This window comes from Melanaphis sacchari, unplaced genomic scaffold (genome assembly GCF_002803265.2).
Source record: "Melanaphis sacchari strain LSU unplaced genomic scaffold, SCAv2.0 Contig19_pilon_pilon, whole genome shotgun sequence".
Classification (NCBI taxonomy): Eukaryota; Metazoa; Arthropoda; class Insecta; order Hemiptera; family Aphididae; genus Melanaphis; species Melanaphis sacchari.
The window spans coordinates 860616-884390 of NW_020270975.1; the positions used below are offsets into that span (position 1 = coordinate 860616).

General features: G+C 27.3%; 4 protein-coding genes across 4 annotated transcripts; 2 read left to right on the plus strand and 2 right to left on the minus strand.

The window, feature by feature from the left end:
* Window positions 1-372: 372 nt before the first annotated feature.
* Window positions 373-8221, minus strand: LOC112592910 (THAP domain-containing protein 2-like). The gene is made up of 8 exons (XM_025337071.1): window positions 7746-8221; window positions 5626-5697; window positions 5248-5519; window positions 4942-5017; window positions 4702-4879; window positions 3859-3911; window positions 2729-2851; window positions 373-521 (listed from the first exon to the last, which is right to left on the minus strand). Exons 4-8 carry the CDS (start codon window positions 5001-5003, stop codon window positions 518-520), a joined length of 420 nt encoding a protein of 139 aa, XP_025192856.1. The 5' UTR covers window positions 5004-5017; window positions 5248-5519; window positions 5626-5697; window positions 7746-8221; the 3' UTR covers window positions 373-517.
* Window positions 8222-11794: 3573 nt separating this feature from the next.
* Window positions 11795-13119, plus strand: LOC112592995 (gonadal protein gdl). Its single transcript, XM_025337182.1, has 4 exons — window positions 11795-12039; window positions 12100-12260; window positions 12377-12510; window positions 12927-13119. The coding sequence occupies exons 1-4, from the start codon at window positions 11951-11953 to the stop codon at window positions 13071-13073; spliced, it is 531 nt and encodes a 176-aa protein (XP_025192967.1). The 5' UTR covers window positions 11795-11950; the 3' UTR covers window positions 13074-13119.
* A 427-nt stretch (window positions 13120-13546) lies between these two features.
* On the minus strand, window positions 13547-18965 carry LOC112592982 (regulator of chromosome condensation). The gene is made up of 12 exons (XM_025337163.1): window positions 18450-18965; window positions 16802-16906; window positions 16374-16448; window positions 16176-16312; window positions 15981-16079; window positions 15844-15921; window positions 15596-15783; window positions 15345-15533; window positions 15077-15287; window positions 14723-14974; window positions 13809-13958; window positions 13547-13730 (listed from the first exon to the last, which is right to left on the minus strand). The coding sequence occupies exons 2-12, from the start codon at window positions 16903-16905 to the stop codon at window positions 13570-13572; spliced, it is 1644 nt and encodes a 547-aa protein (XP_025192948.1). The 5' UTR covers window position 16906; window positions 18450-18965; the 3' UTR covers window positions 13547-13569.
* A 143-nt stretch (window positions 18966-19108) lies between these two features.
* On the plus strand, window positions 19109-22235 carry LOC112592983. The gene is made up of 4 exons (XM_025337164.1): window positions 19109-19597; window positions 20750-20854; window positions 21629-21797; window positions 21950-22235. Exons 1-4 carry the CDS (start codon window positions 19361-19363, stop codon window positions 22207-22209), a joined length of 771 nt encoding a protein of 256 aa, XP_025192949.1. The 5' UTR covers window positions 19109-19360; the 3' UTR covers window positions 22210-22235.
* Window positions 22236-23775: the final 1540 nt, after the last annotated feature.

Below are 23775 nucleotides of genomic sequence, written 5' to 3' on the forward strand. Positions count from 1 at the left end.
TTTTATGAATATTTTTGAATATTACAGCATCTCTCTAATATAAATTATCATGAAAACTTAAATTGTAAGAGTTAGAAAATTGTTTTTTACAGATTTTGCACTTGAATGGTTTTTTTCTATCATTTATTCAACTTATACTATCAATTTTGATTCAACAACAAACATTTTGTAACAAATAAATAGTAATACATAAATATACATAGGTTACTTCCATAAAGTGTTCTTGCGTAGAATTTAAATCTCAACAAATTACTAAATATTATACAGCTTGTTTTAAATTTAAAGGAATTAATTTTTATATTAAAATTAAAAACTAGCAAAATTTTATGGAGATTAATTGATAAATTACAATGAAAACTGTTTATTATATGTCATACTTTGAAATGCATTGCAAATTCACAATCCTCAATCATATTCCATGTTTTTATTTTTTTTTAGCATATGGCTCCGGCATATGCCATGATCAATGACAATATCTTCTTTAAAGATGTGTGTAAGTTTTTCTTTTTTTTTCATTTCATCTAAAATAAATCATAAAATTTCCACATTTTAAAACAATAAAGAGTATTTAGTTTAGTATTAATTTTTATAACCAGATTTTAAAGTAAAATACATTTTAATATTTGGTGGTCTAGGAAAATATGAAATATTCTTTTATTATAATTTATAAATAGAATATTAGTAAATAGCACATAAAATTATTCCATACACTTTTAAATTATTAAAGGAAAAATTTGAGATGAATAAATACATTCAATTTTTTTTTTCTCGCTTCTCCCATAAGACCTGTCATGATTCACTTCTGCTTTCATTGCTCATTAGTAATTAAATTTCTAGCTAAAATGTGTCATAGTAAGTCATTAAAAATTATCAGAATTTAGAAAAGTTATATAGTCTATACATTTTTTGAAAGTTAATTTTTTGGTTTTTGTAATTTTTTTCTTAGAATAATTGAATTAATAATTTATAAACAAAAATATTAGGATAAAATATTTAAGATTATAAAGTATTGCCTACTTGATTTATTTCAAGACATAATTATACACTTACACTTAACAGCAGAATTTAGTAATGGTCCAATATGCAACCTACACGCTGATTTACAGTTCAATATGCGACCTACACAATGACTTACAGTCCTATATATAACCTACATCATAAATTTAAAATACAAATAAATGCCCTCACATTGTAATCAACCACGGTTATACAGTATACTTCCTTTTACCTCAAAGAAATTCATCAATTTGGACATTACAACCATGACCGCCCATTTTTTCTCTTTTTGAAAAACAATACACTAGTTTATCTCTGCAAAGATTGTACCAACCAATTTTGGTGTTTTTGATTCTACCAATCCAACTTGCAGTTTGATTCACTGAAACTAAATTAACCCAGAACCAAACTACTTCTATAATTTCACATAATGATAGTTGACTATCACAACGGCCATTAAGATCCGTGTATTTAAAAAGTCATTATTTTTACGAATCGATTGGTAAGTATGACTGAGGACACTGAAGGCAAGTATTAATGATTGTAATTTGTAAGTATTGGAAAACAAAAATAAAATAGAATAAAATTCCCATAACGACAACAACGAATAACCGCAATAAGCATGTTGAAGTAGAATGTAGATCACACAATCTTATCAGTAGGACAAGTAACTAAGTAACTTATATAGGTCACATATTGGACCGTTACCAAAATTTTATCAAACAGAAAATACCTATACAATGTTAAGAAAAAAATAGATTGATTAATAAATTAAGAAAAATTTACTCAAGGTTCAATATGTTTATATCTATTTTAAAATGTAGTTCAGTTTTGTCAGTGTGTGTATTTTTTTAAAGGATCTAATTATCTGAAAATTGTTCATTGCATCTTAAATAAAAAAACACATAATATAGTACATTTATAAATGCCAGCAGGGTATTAAAATTATATTAAAATCATATATTATAGATTTTTTAATGTTAAGAATTTTGCAACTTAACCCCTAATTTATCAGTAAAAATAAAAAAAATTAAATAATAATTAATCAAACAAAAAAAAATTATTTTAATTTAATATTTATCAAGTATTCTGCTAAGTTTATAATCAGTTTCTTTAGATAATCAGGAGTTTTACTAAAAATGTACCTGATCCAAAATATTTTTTAAATAAACCTATTTTTTTTAACTAATAAAAAACTACAATAATTCAACCTTTTTTTGTACAGAATATTTTAACAATCAATTTTCACTAATACTCCAATAGTTGTCCAATAGCTGACTACTATTGACAGTGGCGGGGAGGATCCTGGGTACCAACCCCTCTTGAATATTTCTTAAGTAGAAAATTACATTGAAAAATATTTTATACATAAATACAATAAGGTGACCTACTATAATACCACTAGCGGACACCCTCTTGAAAAAATCCTGGTTGTGCTACTGACTATTGACAAGATAAACGAGATAAAGATTAATTTCATCAATATTTTTTTCTAACCTACTGGTAAATTCATCACATTTAAAATAAAGTAAAAAAATATTCAACTTCTAACATCACAATAAATAGATAAGTATCTAGAATATCAAGTAATTTATCCAATTATACTTATATTGTACTAATTTAAATAAAATAAAATATATCCATGAAATTTAAGATTTAAATAGGTATCTACTTTTAATCTACCAATTATACTTAATAATTATATATAATAAACTAATTATTAAACACTTACTCTGAGTCAGAGTACATAAATTGAATGTCATCTTCAAAATTGTTTTTCTCAATAAATTCTTGTCCAAGGTTCGCTAAGTTGTCTTTACTTATACTTTCTATAGGTTTAATATTTGACAATATTCTAGAAAATATGAACTTGCATTAATTAGCTATAGAATAAATATTACAAATCTATTTAAATTTTATATTTTAAGCATACTTACATGTATAGATTTTACAATAATTTTCTTATTTTTATTGATTTATTTATTATTATTTTTAAATCTGAAAACATTATTTCTAAAAAAAAAACATAAATAGTCCTATCATCAATTTTAAGGAAATTTTTTATAACAAATTAGATGCACATATAGTTATTACTCTGGTGGATCAAAAGTAGAAACTTCTCAATACTTTTTAAAATATTCAGGTAAAATAATTTAAAAAAAAAAAATACTTTTATTAAAATTGTTGAAATAATAATCAAGACAGTCTCTTTTCAGAATCATTTTTTATTATATATTTATATAAAACAATTTATCATAGAGTTCAACTTTACCACATACATTTTAATGACTTATTTAATAATTATTAGCAATTAATTAACACCTACCGTACAGCAAAGCAGAAAATCTACTTGATAATGTTTTTTTTTTAAATATAATTTAAATGATTAATTGGTATATATTAATAACAAGATTCCTTTTTATCAATGTACAAATTTTATATTTTTCAAAAATGTTAGTTAAAAAAAATATAAGAGAAGATGAAGAGAAAAATAAAAGTGAGCCAATAAAAAATTTACCTAGGTATTTATTTTTCAATTAATTTTGAATGACATTTCTTTAAAGAATAATTCAATTTAAATTATTTATTAATTTATTTATTTAAGTAATAGTTTAAATCTGAAATTTAATATACCTAATAGAAAAAAAATAAATAAAAAAAAGCATTTTGTTACTATTTTCTATATTTTTAGGACATATTATCCTGTAAATTTCAAGATTTACTAAATTACATTACACTTCATACTATTATAATTTTTTGGATTTGTTTATAATAATATATTTTATTTTTTAAGTTATAATGTTATCAAAATAACCAATGTGAAATTATTTTATATTATTTTAGAAATAATGATATACTCACATTAAATTAACTTTTTTTATTTTCAAAATATCTTCATTAACTTTTGTTAAATTCTATGAACAAAACATATTTAAATAAAATTAAAAACATTATAAATATTATGTAATGCAAGATTCTTAAAAAATATTTGGTACACTTTTTACATTTAATGAAAAATATTAATATTTTTTTTATACATTATTTTATTATTATTATGTTATAAATTACTCTACCTATTTTTTTATAATTTTTTGATGACAAGCTCCACTCAAATATTACTTTACTTTACTTAGATATTAGATTTTTATTTCTTATTGCTAACATTATTATTTTATTATTTTAAAGAAAAAATGTCAAACAAATGTTAAGTACCTACAATTATTTGCTTCTGGGTAACAAAAATTGGTATTCAATAAATATTCTTGAACTACCACAATTTTTTTTGTTTTAGTTTTATATTATTCCTTTAATTAAACATTTTATTAGATCCTTATAAAGATAGTAGTCTTTTAATATTATTTTATTATAATAACATATTTATATTTATTCAGCAAATAACTTCATACTTTTTTTTACAATTTTCTATTAAAACTTTAGTAAAATACAATTATCTATGAAGACTACCCATTTAATTTAAAATTAAAATACAAAATAGAAAAATTATTATAATATTATGTTGGTATAGTAATAAAATGTTTTTTGGGCTGTGTGGAACATGGGTGCCAAAATACTTCTAAACACGCCACTGACCATGACAAAAAGATAGACAACAAAGAAATAATATGAGAATGAAATTCATAATATAGAAACATTAGAAAACTCAAAGAATATTTCTAAAATGTTTATCTCAAGAATAGCACTCACCATAGATGGCACAGCATTGATTTTCAAACGCTTATTATTGAAATTAGTTGTGTAGTCGGTGTCAGCATTAAAATGCCTCATACACAGCCTTGCAGTGAGACTCAGAGATTTTGGATTTACTCCAAATTTCTTAACATATTCAATCCATAATTGCTTACGTTTAAGATCTGTAGGAAATCTATATGCAAATAATATACTTATTAGAAACATACATAATATAATAAAAATATTTGAGAGAACCTGTGAATGATGATTCTACAATTATGATCCACTCGACCACAAATCACACAAAACTTGCACATGATGAAAATCAGATCTAAAAAAAAAAAAATTAAAAATATTAGCAAAAATATAATACAATGAAATTTCTGGTTGCCTACGGTTTTCAATTACAGAATATGAAAACAAAACCAATCTATAATGTTAATGTATATACCTATATCAGTTAGTCATTTTCAACAATTATATTTCTAGGTGTATAATAAGAACATGATAAAACTTTTTTATAAAAACAAACATATATTAAAATCACATTAAATTACCTACCCAATTGTATATCTGTGAACAATCTCTCAAATCAAATATCTGTTAGTTTACTATTGCAAACGGTGTACTGTATGGCTTTTCAGAATCCCAATTATTTCTATGTTTCAGAGCTGAAAGGATATGGAACTAAGCAGCACAGGACAACCGTTAATAATTAAATTATTCAACTAACAGGAACTGCATAAGGTGCTAATTAGTAATTATATTAACTAGGCAAATGTTAGCATTTAGATAATTCAAAACGCGACCATCCACTGAACGGGGGTTGGTAACTAAAGAATACAAATTTTTATTAATAATAAACACTAAACAGTGAACAGCGTGATGACAAAATTAAATTACGTATTTAATAATATTCATGTTAAGCAGAATGCTTACCTGAACACGAAAAGCACATGATATTTTAGTTCATAATCATGAGTGTAGAAGTCTGCGTTCTTTGTGACAACTCTTGAAAAAAAAAATAAAATCTACAACTTCCGTTTCCGACTCCTCCAAGACTAAGAGTTTTCCCGAAAATCGGGAAAAGTGATAGATAATAAACGATATTTAATAAAAAAAATATGAATGCCGCACAAATTTGAACAGTTGACCGGCAACGGTCATAGAACAGAGATTAAGATATTACAAATTACAATGAACATTTTTTTTAATTATCAACAAAAAAATTTCTTTCGATAAAAAAAAAAAAAACTGAAAATTTAATACAACGTTCTTTATAAGTTACTATTAATAAAAAATAAAAATAAAAATAAATGTATGTCCACAAAGCATTTATATAAACATTTAAATTTGATATTTCGATAAAACTCATAAGACCTTAAGCATTTTAAAACTATTTTTGGTTTGACATTTTTAAGATACTTATTTTTAAATTTAAGATTTAAATATATAATAAAAGATTCTTTATAAGTATTTCAAATTATAAAATAAAAAAATTCTAACGGACAACCAAATTAATTTTTTAGGAGCGTTTAAATTTAAAATCATTACAACATATTCATCTGTAAAATAATTATTTTCTTTAAACCATTCTTGTTATATTATTATAATTCAATGATTCAAAAATAAATAACCGTAGGTACTTGAAACGTTCACAAAACGTTTATATAATACATCATCTTCTAATTTCTATACATGACAAAATTTTTTAAGCTATATATATATGCATGAGAACATTTTTTTTTATAAATATAAAAACAACTTGTGAATATTAAATTATCAAAACTTATTACCTAATAAATAATTTTTGATCAATATTTATAGAAAAAAAACAACCAAAAATCATTAAAAATTTCTCAAGGATGTAAATAGCTTAAAAAAAGTTAAAATATTTTAAAAATTATGTAATGTATGAAGATAATCATATAAAAATTTTGTGAAAATTTCAAGTACCTATCTGCGGTTATTTGTTTTCAAATTACACCAAAATGACGAAAAAATTTGCAATGTTTTAAAGATTAACTATAATAAATACTTCAAATGCTCATAAAAAATTAATTTGATTTTCCGGTAGAATTTTTTTTAATACAATATGAAAAAAATTTAAAAAAACTTTTTATCATATTTTCAAACGGTAAGTATGAATATTAAAAACTGTTATAGATTTCATATAACAAAATAAATGGACAATTTTGAAGATATTACAAATTTTTTGAAAATTTTGAATTTAAATACGGTGACAGTAAATCTTTAATTTTTTTTTAACTGATAAATGGGAAACTTAGGAAAAATCTCGTATTAAATTTTCAACCTTTTTTTGACAGTAAACATTTTTTTATACAATTATGAACAAAAAAAAAAAGTGGAAAATTTCAAATATCTATAAATAGTATAAATAATACAAAAAAGAATCAAATATTTTGAAAAGTTCATTATGTAATAAAAAACAATTGCGATTTTATCAAAAACTAGATTCGTGTAAAAATTTCCATTTTTTTTTTATTTTTTGTTTAATGACAAATAATGAAAATTTTAACGCCTCTAAAAGTATAAGCTCGGTCCAATTTGATATTTAAAACAACCCTCAAAGTTGAAAGACAAAGGTCAAAATATAAAAATTTCAAAATTTCAAATGTCTATAAATAGCTTAAAATAATATTTTGAAATTTTGAATACTAAGTATGCAGAAAATTCTAATATAAACATTTGGTGAAAATGTCAAGTACCTACACACAGTTATTCGTTTTTAAAAGCAAAATCGATTTTTTTTTCAAAAACTCGGTTTGCATATATATGCGTATATTATAATTCTCGATTATCGAGTACATTGGAAATTTTTTATTTTTAACCCTACGAAATTCCCAAGGACCGACTGGATCCATTTTTTATACAAAAACTTTTTGATGCATCCAGTTAAAATAGCGTTAACCATTAAGCTCCAAAATTATATGGACGGACACAAAAAAAAAAAAAAAAATAATAAATAAATAAAAACACGTTTGTGTGTTAAGGAGTTGCAGACGGTGACTATTTCACGTAAAAGATTGGAAACTCACATCAGGAGTGCATGCGACGAACAGCTACGGCGTTGCCGCCGAAGACCGCGAGCGGGCGCCCGTCGGTCCGTCGGCAACGAGCTCATCAAAGGTTCGATGGTCCTGGGCCCCTGGTACACTCGACGCGGTTTCCGCGACGTCGGTTCACGCACAGTGTTCACGTCGGGTCACGCACGGTCGAACCCGTTGACATAATGACATTCCGACGTAATTAATCTCGTAAATTAATGTGACATCACGTGATATTCAAATCACGACAATAATCAGTGCGGGTCGTCGGTCCCCCGAACGGACCGATCTCTCGACGAGAACAGTTTCGGTTCTTCTCCACACCCATAGAGCGAGTTGCTGATCAACCGGTTTCCGAGTTTCGAATGTCTGCCACGCGGGGCGCTGTAAGTACGCTGACCGCCGAACGCCACAATACGAATTATTCGAAATATTCGAATTAAACGAACGCCTTGAACAGCGATAAATTCGGCGCTCGGCGTGTCGAATGTCGATTAAATAATAATTGTTGTTATTATTACTGTGGATTTGCATTAAAATTTAATATTTAAATTAATATTTACCTTTATTATTGTCTAATATATCGCTCAAATTGTCAATGAATGCGTCTCCCGGACAAGTGACGTCACACGTACGACGTACAGCATTACGATTATCCGCAGTATCACCGAAATCAAAACATTGTCGTTAATCGTTATTAATTGATGCATTTAACGGTGTATAGGATCGTCAATATTATTTCGATCGTTTTTTTCGAGTGTATTTGGCACGGTGTTGGACTTGGATTTTTTGGATTTGAAAATGTTAGAAACCTCACGTTTCTCCGTATCAAATATAGATGGTATTCGTGACATTCGTGTAGCAGATGATCTACGTACAAATTAAAAATATATATTTTTTTAATAGTTCAAAAACAAATTAAATTTTTTATTACGTCATATTTCGAGTACAGTAAACATTTATAGTACCTATCAATTAAAATTTTTAAAAAAGCAGCCAAGTGTAATAAAAATTTCAAGTTCAGTAAATATTTTTAATATAATTAAAAAATTTAAAATAAGTATGTCGAGGATTAACTGACCTCCACCACGCTTCAATCAGATAACGATTATAAAGTTCCGATGTAGTGTTATGCATTTTTTGAATATTTTCATTTTAATTCGTGACCATATGCATTTTATCGTTTGGGTGTTGGCTCCTGTTAGCGATTCGACAACATTTTTAGAATGGTTTACAGTCAAGTGATTATATTCTTTATTTTGTAAAATATAGTGTTTCCATTCATCTGACATGATTACTGTTCCCGGAAGTATTTCTATTTCAATCATTGAAATAAGTATAGCTCTATCTCGATGTAGGAATAACACGATAGATCATTTGAAACGCCTAAAAAGAAGTAGTAGATCACCTGTTACACGAATGCCTAAATATATTTTATACGAAAAGTAAAACTATTTAACTATTGGACATAACACAATACAATCAATACACGAGAACGAATTAATGAATGAACCGAATGAACGATACAGATACAATTATACGAATTCGGAATTACGAATAATTTCTATTTTCTGATAAGATAAAATAAATACGGGCACTGCGATGTAAAATGAGTAATAAATAATAATATATTGGTTCTTGTGTTATTTTTATTATTTTTAACAATATCAATCATATGATGACGGACACAAATAAATATTTGGTTAGCTTTTGGCGCTTGTGTTATACTTTGGAATATGGTTACATAGATGATAAAAACGTGTTCGAAAATACAAAACCAATTGGAAAAGCCACTGTTGCATACAGTCTGTGATTACGCCGAATAACAAAGATTTTCAAACTTAATAATTGTATCGTGTATTGAGATTATATATAAAGATGATCAGGTTTATCTCAAACACAAAATCCCGACATCAATTATTTTTCATCTAAGAGCAATGGGAGGGCTAAGCCGCCCTAGTCACCCGCTCATCACTCCATTGTTGTGCATTTATAAGACTTTCTGAGGCAAGTTAGACCTTATCTCTGTTAATATAATCCTTGTGTAATGTGTTTATGTTACATACAAAGTCCGGAATTGTACATTTCGCAATTTGTACAGTGATTATTGTACACATCGCGAATTGTATAACGCAACTTGTACAATCTAGTTACTTTGTACAGCAACATTGTACACTTCGCAATGTGTACAAAAATCACTGTACAAATTGCGAAATGTACAATTCCGGACTTTGTATGTAACATTTATAATCATACGAACAGGTATATCCCTCAACGGCCTCAACTGTTTCTACTAATTTAGTATAAAAATCTCGATCTCTTTTCGACATTATTACTAATTTTAAAAAAATGATACTAGTTCATAAATCATAATTTATATAAAAATTAAAAACTTAATATTTTGTAGATTATTGAAATTGTATTTACTTGGGTTCTGTTCCTGTGTTATTAAAAAAAAACGCTAATCCGTGTAGTGACTGTAGTGTACTAAATGCTAATGAATACTGATAAATGATAATTTATGATGACTATTTACTTTTATCGAAGAATATGTCTATTTTGAAAATATTGAAACAAATAAAACAAAAATACCACACTAGTACACGTTTTCAGTGACTATTTAAATTTATTTACTTGGTAAAACCTTTGATAAATAACTAGATACGATTGAAATAATAATAAAACACAAAATTCTGATGTTATAAATTATAAACTATAAATAATATTATAATAAATATTATGAATATTATACTTAATAGTATAAATCTTATGTTATAAAATTATTTATAAAACCAATTTATAAATATAGATAATGAATATTTGTGTAGATTATTATAATTAATAATATATAAATATAATATCATAAGTTTTTGCATATTTAATAAAACTTCCATTTAAAGTTTACGAAACTATGACGTCATAAAAACCGAAATAATAAAAAAATTGCACTACTATATGAAATTTTGATTTCGTGAAACTCAGTATTTTACTGATCTTATTTAAGCCCGGCAATTACGGCCATTAGCTGCGGCCTGTGGATAGGAACGGTAGGTTATTCTGTGTAAGGTTTGTTTGTAAAGTTTGATTACTACGGTTGGAAACACGTGTGTGCATGTGTGTGCGCCATAGATTCGTCACTAAGAACTCGGGTGGTCACCCATCCGAGAGCTAGCGACGCCGGCCGATGCCTGACCTCAGAACACATTAGTGACTCAGACCAACCACCGCGCCACACCAGGCCTTATTATAATATTGTATAATATTAAAAAGGGTGTCAGCGCACAGTTTGTTTTCTCTCTCTGGACCACGTGTAATGTAGACTAAACGTATTTAGGCAAAATCATTTTTATTTTTTTTATGACTTATGACTTACGAGTAATCAATAATCATAGAATCAAAACACATATTACAAAAATTATAGAAGACAATGTTTTTGAGGGTTTAACTTGTCGGTTTTATAGTTCATTATTATTTGACTAATAATCCAGTTTTAGAAATAAAAAAAATAAAAATTATAGAAATTATAAATTTAAATGATGTTTAAGACTGTTTTGAAACAATATTTAGACAAATCGGTTAGTCGTACCCTCAAAAATATTATTCCCAATAATTTTTGTTACAGGTGGTTTTACTCTAAAATTACTCAAAAACGTCAAAAAATGATTATGCGTAAATACTAAATGCGTTTTGTCCGTGTTACGCGTGGGCCAGAGAGAGAAAACAAACGGTGCGCTGATCGAGTAACAACCGAGTAATGAAAAAATGGAAAATGGACTTGTCTTGTTATTGCACAGACTTCTTCAAACGGTCATCAGGGACTCATGAAATGTAAACGCGTTCGCCGCGGACACGACTCGCGTTCACCGTCGAGTCTCGGCCGCCCGGCAAACATTTCATGGGCCCCTGGTACCGATAGTCGCCCGGTGTTGCTGTTCTCCCATATCGTTGCACCGGTTAATCAGGATTATTACTATCAGCAGCGGTAACAACAACAACAACAATAACAAAAAAACTACATTTTGTGATAATGGCTTATCATCAAAATAAATAAAATAATAAACATCGTCGTCTGCGTCCTGCGACGATGGCCGTCGAATCGCTCGAACGTTCGCGTTGAACTGTCGGAATTCGGATCGGACAATAATATTATTCATTGCCAGCCGTTTCCGACGGAAACTCGGCCGGTGGCCTCTGCCATGACGACGTCGGACAACCAAAATGAGACCCAGTCCAGGCTCTATTTCCTCAACGAACAGTTACAGAAAATGGTCAAAGAGTTACCCAGGTAAATCGATTGCGATCGCTGTTGGCGTTCGGCAACACTGAACCGACGTTCTCGTTCCAGGAAGTACCAGCAGCGCATACCTAACGAACTCCTGTGCGAACTCACCGAATGTCTGTTGGACAAGACGCTGTATTCGATCGTCAAGGAGCTGACTGACATTCAGCACGTGACCGAGAAACAAATGTTTCAAAAACGCTTAGAAATGATCAACAAACATTCGGGTAAGTATGTGATGGCATTGTCAGAGGCGCACAGTACCGCGTACACCTCCTCGGCAATCGATCGCGTCCCACAACGTAATCCTTAGTGGATTTTTTGTAAGACAGTTCTGTTTAAGTCGGCATACAAAAACTGTTGAAGTCAGATCTGGCTGAACCGGGCAAGACCGAGACGAGGCTGAGACTTCAAGCTGAGCACAGAAAGAACTTGCGAGAATTCGATAAGAAGATAGTGACAGAACTCGACGAAAAGGTAATGTCGCCAGAAACATTGATTAATTTATATGATCAATTGCACAAGCAACAACCATAAATCCAGACGAACGATATACACAACGTTTAGGGTAGGGCTACTAAATAGATTAGTTACTATTTTGTTGTGTACGACAGTATTTGTGGCCAAGTGCAACCTAATGCCTCCTTCGAATGACCACCAAATTTAAATAATTGTCAGAATCTTATTAATCACAGTTAGGGTTTTTACTTCTAAAATCAATACTTAATGACATTTAATATGTACAAATTTTAGTTATGTATTTTTTTTGTATTTTAAAATAAAATTTATTTAAAAGTTTCCCATCTCGTGTTAGAAATATGTATGTGTTATATAGAAAATTATTGAATAATATAATTGTATTTTGAGTAATGAAAACATTATTTTGTTGACAGCGACGAGAACAACAGAATACATTACACATGGCTGGTGTACCAGGATTCGATATCACAGATGATGCTAGCCGCATTCAAGTACAAATACGTTTATGTGATTTCATCATTAGATTAAGCCTAATTGATAAAAAACCAGACGAAGTTTAAAAAAAAAAGAACAATATTGTACAGAAAAATTGTAATTAAACGAAAAAGAAAAAAACATTGACATAGGTTATTGAATTAATTCCACCATTATGTTTATGTCAAAATTGTAATAAATTAATAATAAAGTAAAATTAAAAAAAAAAATAAATAATAATAAAAATTGAATTAAAAGAAATAAGTAAAAATATCATATTTCAAATTAATTTGAAACGTAATCATAGACAAACTGAATGTGTTTCATGTATACAATACATGTGTATAATTGTTAATAGTTCTATGGTAAAAAAATAAAACATTGAATAAATGTATTTTAAGTTTATCCTGTCAAAAAAAAAAATCTGTTAAGGAATGAATAAATGTTTTTGTTCAAGTTAGCGTTTCAAAATAAGTAAAAATTGATATAAAAGAACGGATATCAAAGAAAATTTTCAAACTAAGAACAAAAACATAAGTTATCAAGAAAAAAATAATCATAAAAATATTAAATGTTGACATGTTATTCTTGTAATAGCAAAAATACAGCTGAATCTGAAGATGTTGCTTGAACTATTGTTTTCTGTTCTAATTTGTTGGCTGCATCAATATCCGTAGGTATATAATAAATAACATCAGCGTCATCCTTTTCTTCAAAACCAATACCCCAAGCCATCAATTTATCTGAAAAAATTAATAATGGCTCATGAACTCTGAGAACAAAATTATTTGTTTGATTATGGTTTAATCGATTATTCTTACTATTTTCAGTAACAACAAAACTGTTATCTGAACCACAAGTTGCGAGTTTAATTTGTGGCAATGATGATAATACTTTGGGAACTTTTTGATTTTCTGCTATATCCATTCCCAAACGGCCATCCTTATAATCGCCTAATACATAAACGGCACCTATAAAATGATAATGAATAATATTTATAATAAAAATTAACCACAATTATTTAGAAAATAACTCAAGGTAGAATATATATTAAGGCAGATATAAGTGATCCATAAAATTATATACATAAATAAGACATGTTAAATAATTATTCGACTTGTTAAGTGATTTTTTTGAAAAGAAATAACTTTTCTAGTCCTGGAAATAGATTTAAATTGTTCATGTCTTTTTTTTAAACCCGGGAAGTTAGGTTAGGTAAAATCTCTTAGGGCATCACATGTCAGTGATTTGACCATTAACATTGTGCTTAACCCTGCCTTCCAATTTTTACTAAAATAAATTTATTATTTTGAATTTTTTGAGAATCCTGAATTAAAATCTATCAAATCTAACAACTACACAAACTCCACATAGCATATTAAGTAGTATTATTTTATATTTTATTTTGTGGGCTAGGAACAGATACTATTAAAAAAAAATCATATTATGCAGTTGTAAAATAACATTTTTTAAAAGAAAAAAAAATAACAAAATATGTAGGTACTATCAACTTTTATCTTATTGAATAAAAATATTATTTTTAAATTATTAATACATTTTTTGAAGTGATGGTGTAACCACTTCTTAGAGTTTATATTTTATCAGAAAAATATGCAATAAACCAAATCAGTGTGCACATGAAATAAACTTATCACTCACATTTATAAATTAGCTTCATTGCAAATTAGAAATCAGCACCAATTAAAAATATAAATTATTTATGTAATAGACAAACCTTGTTCATCTAGTAAAGTAACATGCTGTGTTCCAGCTGATATGGACTTAATTTTGAGACGACTTAAAGACTCTGACATTTGTGGAAAGTACACACATTTATCATCATTTTCAACACCCAATTGGCCATGAGCATTCAGACCAAAAGAGTAAATTGAAGAATCTGATAAACGTAAAAATGTAGTATCATAATTAGCCCAGATATCATCAACTTTTTTACGTAAATTTAACAATTGAGGATTCAACAGTAGCTCTATAAAACAAAAAAAATATAAATTAACACATTAAGCATTAAATATATATATAGAATAGAATATTCTTTAAAAAAAGTTCTTTTTTTTTTTATAATATTTACGTTTTCCAACACGTGAATCTCTGTTGGAATGCCTTTGGCATATTCTACCGAGTTGTCCTTCATCTCCACATCCCATTGTGTAAACTTTGTTTTTAGACAACATGACTAGATGATTTATACCAGATGCAATTTTTTTCACATAGCTCATGATTAATTTAGGCTTCAATTGTTTTTCTCCGTTTGGATGAAATCCCATATCTCCATTTTTGTCCTACAATCCATTGTATTAAATTAATAAATATTCTGTTATAAATCCTATTTAACTTACTCTAAATGTGCCCCAACTGTATACATTGCCATTGCTAAGAAGTATTGCAGAATGAGAACCACCAGCAGATATACTATAAATTTCTGCATCTTCTTCAGGAATCTCTACAACTCCAGGTCTAGTTTCACTGTCTTCAACTGAAGTATCTCGACCCAACGCACCTTCATCATTACAACCCCATGACATGAGCTTTAATTTAAAAATAATTTGATTAATTAAATTACAAGAGTTACTAAATAATGGTTAATTACTTTTCCGTCTTCAGTGACACCCAAGACATGCATACTTCCAGCAGCAATAAGTTTAAATTTGTAATTCTTTAATTCAGTAAGATTTGTGAGCTGTTCGCGATCAGGACCTAAGCCAAATAATCCAGCAATCACAATATCTCGTCCTTTGATCATCATAATACCAGGTGTTTGAATTCGGTTATCAATGGCTAGAAAAAAATATACAGTTAGACTATATAAAAGTCACAAAGTTTATAAATTCAGTTTACCAATTTTATCTGATGTTTTTTCAGTCTTTTTTCTCTTCACTTCAGTTGCTTGTTCTTCAAGCGATTTTCTTTTCGATCCTATTTAATTAAATACATTTATAAAATATGAATTTACTAAATTAAAAAATTATACACACTTTTAGAACTTGTAGACTGTGACTGGTTTTCTGAATCTTGTTTACGTTTGGTTCGAGCAGTAGTACCATTAGTTGAAATAGATTTTTTAGGATTGGCGCCTAACATACAAACATTATATTATAATACTATTCAGTATTCATTGAAATTTATTATCTGTATATATAAAAAGACTTGTTAGTAATAAAATTACTTACTAGTAGACTGTTTTTCATCTCCGTTTGATTGATTATTTCGTTTTGATTTTACTGTAACTAGGTTATAATCAGTAACTTCAACTTTAATAGTCTTTTTACGGGCAACGCCGCTTGTACTTATTTTAGGTATTGTCTTACTATAAACAAAGATTTCAAGAAACATTAATAAAAATTAAAACAAAATTAAATATTCCTCACTTATTGGTTTTTGATATTACATCTGGTTCTGCAAGTTCTTCTAAACCAGTTACACCATTTACTTTGATCGGTTCTCTGCAAAAATAATTTCAAATATTTTAAAAACACAAAAGGAAAAACAATATTATTTATATTGTAATTTAAGTACAAGTAATACACATTGCTGAATAATAATCAACTGGATCATACTAATTTATTAAAACTATCTAGGTAAGAAAAATAAAACAAAATATTTCACTTAATTAATATAATATAGGTAATAAGAGAAAATAACTTAAACACTGTTTAACATAGGGGAAAATGTACTACATTCCAATATATAACTGTCTATTAAAATAAATATAAACAAGTAGGCACCTTAAAAGTATTTATGTTTTAAAGACAAAATTAAATAACTACAATAATATACACAAAATAATTATACACACTCTTTTAGTTCAGTTGCATTATTTGAAACATCAGCCTGTTCAGCAATGGTTTTTGTTGAATTTTTAGCTACTGCTTTTGTCGGTCCCTTTTTTTTACCAGCCATTCTAATAGTAAAAAAAGTTAAAAATCAAAATTATACAACAATACATTTTTATAAATATTATTAAGTAACATATATTGTAGGTACACAAATTGTTTATTTTAAATTACAGATAATTCATTTTGATAAAAGCTATATTCTTGATTTTTTAATATGTTTTATATAGGTGTCCAACTATTAAAAAATATGGCAACCTGCTGGTAAAATTGTAAAAATGCTTTTTATGACATGGACTTTTGACTCAGGTCAAAAGTATAATGAGTATTTCTTAATTTATAAAATTATTTCATTTTTTGAATATATTTTAAGATTTTTTAAATCACCAGCTTAAGAATAATGATAGAATCTATCTATTCTTAGAAAAACAAACTTGATGCTTTTTTTTATGTGTTCTCTGTTTTAAATAAGAAGACATCAGGTTGCAGACAAAAATCGATTGAAACTAAAAAATATCTCCCCACCAAAAACTATCTCTGTTACCGTTCATTCCAGTAGAACATTTTTTTCTGGCGACAACTACAACTAACTGATGGCATTGACTGCAGTCAACCTGAGGCGACCAATCACAAAACACTTAGAGTAAACTGCTTGAGAAGGGGGAGGGGCTCAAATGTCGCTCTAAAATTCATTTGTATGCGCCAAACTGGTGTCTTCTTATTTGGAACAGAGTTTAAATATACAAACAAAGATTCAAGTATCAAGAAGTACTTTTACTAGATGTTTATACATAATTTTTTAATTACTAATAATTAATAAGACAAGCATTATAATTAGATATTATGTTCTTCAAGTTTATAAGTTTAAAAAACTTCAGCCATAGCGAGTATGAAGATAACCAAGATTATATCATTAAATGTAAAATAAAAATTATTAGAAAATAATACATAACAATAAAAATCAAAAGGTACTAGAATAAAAACTTGGTCAGTTGATTCATCAGCATTTAAGAATAAGCATAAAATCTTATACTCAATTTTTGAGTATTTGGTATTAAAAATAAATATTTGGTATTCATTTAGTATGTAACCTACTTATATCGCTAAATTTAATATGTAATCTACAAAACAAGACCTTTATGTGTGTCATCGTTAATTTATTTATTATATCCATGCGCTTGATTATCTTTGTAATTTGATTAAATGTAAAACAAACTAATATTTTTATTTATGCTTATCTTAATACACAAAGTATCTTAAAACTCTGTTTGAACCAGGTTAGGTTAGGTGCTCTTGCTTAAACAAGTTTGCTTAAAAACATTATGGAACATCAAAACGATCGAGATCATGTATCATTCAACAGTAAACGCCTGTTTAACAGACACTGTTAATTGACCGGTCTGGTTTTAATTAATAACAGAGACAATTAACAAGCAAATTGGTTTTAAGTAACTAATGTATTATAGTTATGAATTCTAGAAAAAAGTCGCACGCCAGTTTCCCGCTTTCATAGCAAACTCATTGGGAAGTGGGTACGTACGTCGGTTAATAAACACGTTCCCGCTCCCCAGTTTTGCCGCCAAAACGTAACGAAATAATATTTATACTTACTTATTATGGATCGACGGTGTGTTCTGTGATTGCCGACGGGGTTAAAATCGCAATTGACCTACGGCGATTACGTGCAAATTAAGACACTGGTTCGGAACTCGAATGGCGGAGAGCAAACAGAGGACCGTAGTTGGGCAAGATTAAATTTTTTATGTCAACCTTGCGTGTTGTTAAAAAAACGGTGCACACGACGTGTCAAAATTATCAGCGCCAGTATCGGAATAGTGTTGAATTGTTTATGCGTATCACCGTCGCAGAAAAACGAAAAACGAAATATTAACAAAAATAACAGTAACAGTAAAACGAATAATAAAAGTTAATTAATAACTGATAAACAGAGGAGCGCGTTGTGAACGCGTGGGCCGTTCTCCGTTTGCGCGATTTCAGTCGCTCGGCAGCGTTAAAAGTGAGGGGTATGATTTGGATTTTGGAAATTTTCTTTTTTCGTGCGCACTCTCGGCGGCCGAACATAGACGTTGGGAGAACACCCGTTGCACCTCCGCTCCACAAGCAACACCGGTATTTTTCAGGTGGGGATTTCGTAACGGAAAAACTATCGACCGTCGCGATGCAGCAGCTGTTCCCGCGGAGTCTTATCAACGTAATATAAACGTCGTGGCGTACACACAGATATATACTAATACTATATTAGTATATATCTGTGGGCGTACACGAACCAGTTATCACCATAGATCTACACGGTTATCACGTCTTTTTCGTAGTCCGTTATCAGTCGACAATGCATTGTCCATGATACTCGGCACGTTGTAATGTTTTTTTTTAAATGAATCTTTGTCACGTGTTTAGGATTCGAGAAACGAGAGTATTGAGTCGTCAATCACATTTCGCTTGACACCGTCTCACGAATACCGTTTGTTGGTGTTTTATTAACGTTTCACGCCACTGTGACGATGGACGACGTTTCTGTCATAAGCTCGATGTCCAAGATCAAGGTGCACAGTCTCAAACGCAAAGCTCCGTCATCCGCCGAGACCAAAACTAAACGAAAGAAGTTTAAGCCAGATGATACGTGTAGTGTACTTTCGATGACCACGTCTGAGGCGTACGGTATCAAAAAAGTGACTGACGATTTTGACTTGGATGATTATCAACCTCTCATCGGGCCTCCCACCAACAATCCTGTCGAGGCAAGTTTTGAATTTATGTTTTTTCACTTAGTTGTCCAATGATCAGCTTTAAACAGGATCTGTAAGTAGTAGATAGGTAAGGTATACGGACTGTGTTCAGTGACTTATTGAAACGTGTCGATCAAAAATTTTGGATGTAGTAAAATAAACCTGGTTATCATATTTTATATTAAAACAATTTGAATCACTATAGAGAATCTAGGAAGATTAACGTACCAGAAACAAAACATACTTATTTATTTATCCATAAAAATTAATGCAATTTATTAATCAATTGTAATTGGTTCATAATAAGTAAGTAATCTTAGATTGAGCTACCTTTATTAAACATCTTTTAAAAATCTTGACTAGTCTTGACTAAGTATAATAAGTAAAAATAACTGTAGATCAGGTACAAATTATGGTAGAGAATATACATGTATATACCTAAGACATGGATTTAGATTTTAGGCTTAAAAAATATTGAAAGTTTTTTTAATATTGATTAGCATAATAATTATATTACATAATTTATAAACGTTCATGATTTGTATAAATGGCCTAAGTATAATAAATACTAGAACCAATACCTATATATCATGTTTTTATAAAACCATTTTTAAGAATTATTATCCTTAATGCTTTTAAACATTTTATTTACAGGAAAACCATTCATTTGAATTTTGAATTGAGCATATCAACATTTTCAATATTCATTAAATAATTTACAGTTAAATAAGAGAATGTTCTCATTTTAAAATCAGAAGTTTGTATCACCACAAAATACTTTGTATGTAGGTAGTTGATAAATCTCAAAAATTTTAAAATATGATAAGTATTTAAGCAAATTTTAAAATTCCATGAATACAAATTTGAATAAATTCATTTTTAAAGAAAAAAATTGAGATGAGCATGTTTTGTGAATCGTATTAGTCTTTCAAACTAAGTCAACTTATTAGTATACTTAAATTTCCAAGATCATGATTAAATAAATAAATATTTATTAGTAAAAATGTGGATAAGTTTGGTATACAAAAATTATAAGTAATAGTTACTTATATTTAAACTTGCATTCTAAAAGTATAAAATCATTTGATATCATAATAATATATTAATAATTATTAAGTGTCAATAATAATATTATTTTTATTTACTTATACCTTTTTTTTACAGTTTATAAGATTAGATACATCTAAATTGAATAGAGATGATGGAGTTTTGTTTTCTGAAAATCTAACTGATGATTATGAAGTTTGGACATTGCAATGTCCTGATGATGTAAGTGAACATTATACATTTTACAATCTTAGATTTATTTTGTATCTCAATTTTAAAACAAAATGTATGAATGAAAGTGCTGGAATAATCTTTAGACAAAACTTTTAAACTTTTAATTTATGTTATTTTTATTTATTATAAATATTTAAAATCATAGTTTTTATCTTGTTCATATTTACTAAGTAATATTAACTAAAAAATAGTCAATGGGTACTAAACCTTAAAACACTTCATCATATCTATTTCTGGTTTTTCTAATAATTTTTACTTTTTTGCATACTTCTGTTTAATTATAACATGGGCCATATTGATGAAAATCTAGAATTTAGTAAAATTTTTTATAGTAAAATTAAGACTAAAAATATTTTTTTTTAATTTAACTCAAGAAAACTTTTGATTATTCAACGCTATAAAGAAAGTAGAAATATTTTAAAATAAATTTTTTATTTTTAAATTATTAATTTTTCTTTTGTTATTCTCATATAAATTGAAATTTATTTTTTAGGAAATCTATAAGAAGTGTAACTTAAATTAATATGTTTATAAGTACTAAAAAATAATTATTTGAAGTTAATAAAAATTATATTTTTTCATGTTTTTAAATCATGTCACAAAAAAAAATTGTTTTTATTATTTTTGTGGAGCTTTTTTTTTGCTTATTTAAATAGTTTTAAACACTTACTTGAGTGTTTATAATGCAGTATTTAAGTGCTTATTTTGACAATTACAAATGCTATAAGTCCCAAACTAACTATTATTGGTGTTATTTTATAGGTAGATATTAACAATTTACAATCGCAATCAATTAGTTTTAATGAAATTAGAAAATTGGAAATTAAAAACACAATGTCCGACAAAGTTGATTTGATACCTTATAGAAGTCAAGAAGGAACTAATATTACTATTGTGACTCCTAGTGAAAATACAAGCAATTTATCCTTGAGTAAGTAAAATATTTATGTGAAGAATTTGATTTAATGATGATAAACAATTGTTTTTTATTATCATTGTAGTTGAAATTATATCACATGCTAAATATCCAATTATACAATTAAATTTATTTTATTAAATTTAAAATTTTATCTTGTTTTTCAGATGTGGTTCCTTTAACAGGAACATTCATTATGTGTAATCGAATTAAAAAAGACAAATTAAGTAACAATACCTTACTTCCAGTTGATACTATAGAAGATGCAACAAGAAGAAGATCAGAATTAATGGCAAAAATTACCAAAAGACTATCAAATAAATATGATTTTAATGCAATTGATAACGCAAGTATTAAACAAGAGATTAAGACAGAAAAAAGAACACCTAAAAAAACTAAGAAGCACAAAAAAAAAATTGATTATTAAATAAATTTATTAATTACATTTTTATTATTGAACTATTAAATATCTTTTATTATTGTTATTTTAAAGTAAATTTCAATAACATCTTTTTTATTTGATAGAATAATCTATTAATTTAAAATTTAAATATATATACATGATATATAAATGTGTTACTATTTTTATTTTAAATCCTTTATGTATGATTAATCAGACTTTTTAATTGAAAACAAAATGTTAAGAAATACAATTTCTTTAGAATTTTAAAGTTAAGTATAGACACGAGAGTATCATTATTATTAATCTAAATATTTAAACTTTTTCTGTTATTTGAGAAGCTCCCCCTTTCATAAAACAATTTTTTTTTGTAAATAATTATCAACCAAGTATTATATATTAATATATTTAATTGTATACATATTACACTACTACTTCACTATTTATTCTCATCTATGATTTTCTGTTTTTATTTGACTGAAATATAGAAGTATTATTTTCATTAATTTAATTTAATTTATATGCTTTCTTATAATATTATTTTTGAATATTTGCATATAAGATCCATATCTGGGAATGAAAATGGGATGGAATAGACATAAAATATTATACACCTATAAAAGTTTTATCAATAAAATCAAATTTAGAGAGAAATATTTTAAATATCTTGGCTTTATACAGAATTTTATTATTTTTTTTTTTTTTTTGCTATACATAAACCGGAGTATTGAAATTTAATTTATATAATACACTCTATTATTTGATAATTCATGCATAAAAGTAAAAAAAAAATGCTTTATAATTTGTAAGACAAAATTCATTAATTAATGATTTGTATTGTTTATTCAAATTGACATAATATGAATTAATAATACAAACTATATTCATCCTGTATTTACCAACATGACGATATGTTATTATTTAAAAAAATTTAAACATAGAATATGATTTGCTATCAATATGAGAACTTCATCCAAACAAAAATTATCAAGACATGGCTGATCTTCTAAAAATTCAATATAAAAGTGTAATTGGTGCAATATTATTTTCGGGCCGGAAAAATCTAAAATTATTGTTCTTAAAATTTCATACAAATTACTGTAATTGTATACTATATAATAAATAAATAAAATGTTTTAACATATTAAACATTATTAAAAGTTTAAATATATACTCGTTATGTTCAAAGACGAGTTTCGTGACATTTTGCCAACACCATTTCACACAACCATATAAGTGTTTTTAACATAAGAAATCAAATTATTTTTAATCTATAGGTTACCTAATAATAAATTTACATGAATACCTACGTAGGTGCTATAACTATTTATGAATTATGATACACTAATATTATCAAAAAGCGTGACTGAATATATTTTTTTTATTTTCTTATAGAAAAATATTTTTTTTGCTGTTCGTTGATAGCTTACACATAACTCAAACATAAGCTATAAGCATATTTTAATATACAGACATAGCTTTAATTTTTAACGGGTACCTAGTGCTTACCTGACTTAAGTATAACCTGTAGTAAACGAGCCGAGACAACGAGATCCCACGATTTTTATTTGTTTTTGTGTATTTGTGTATTAG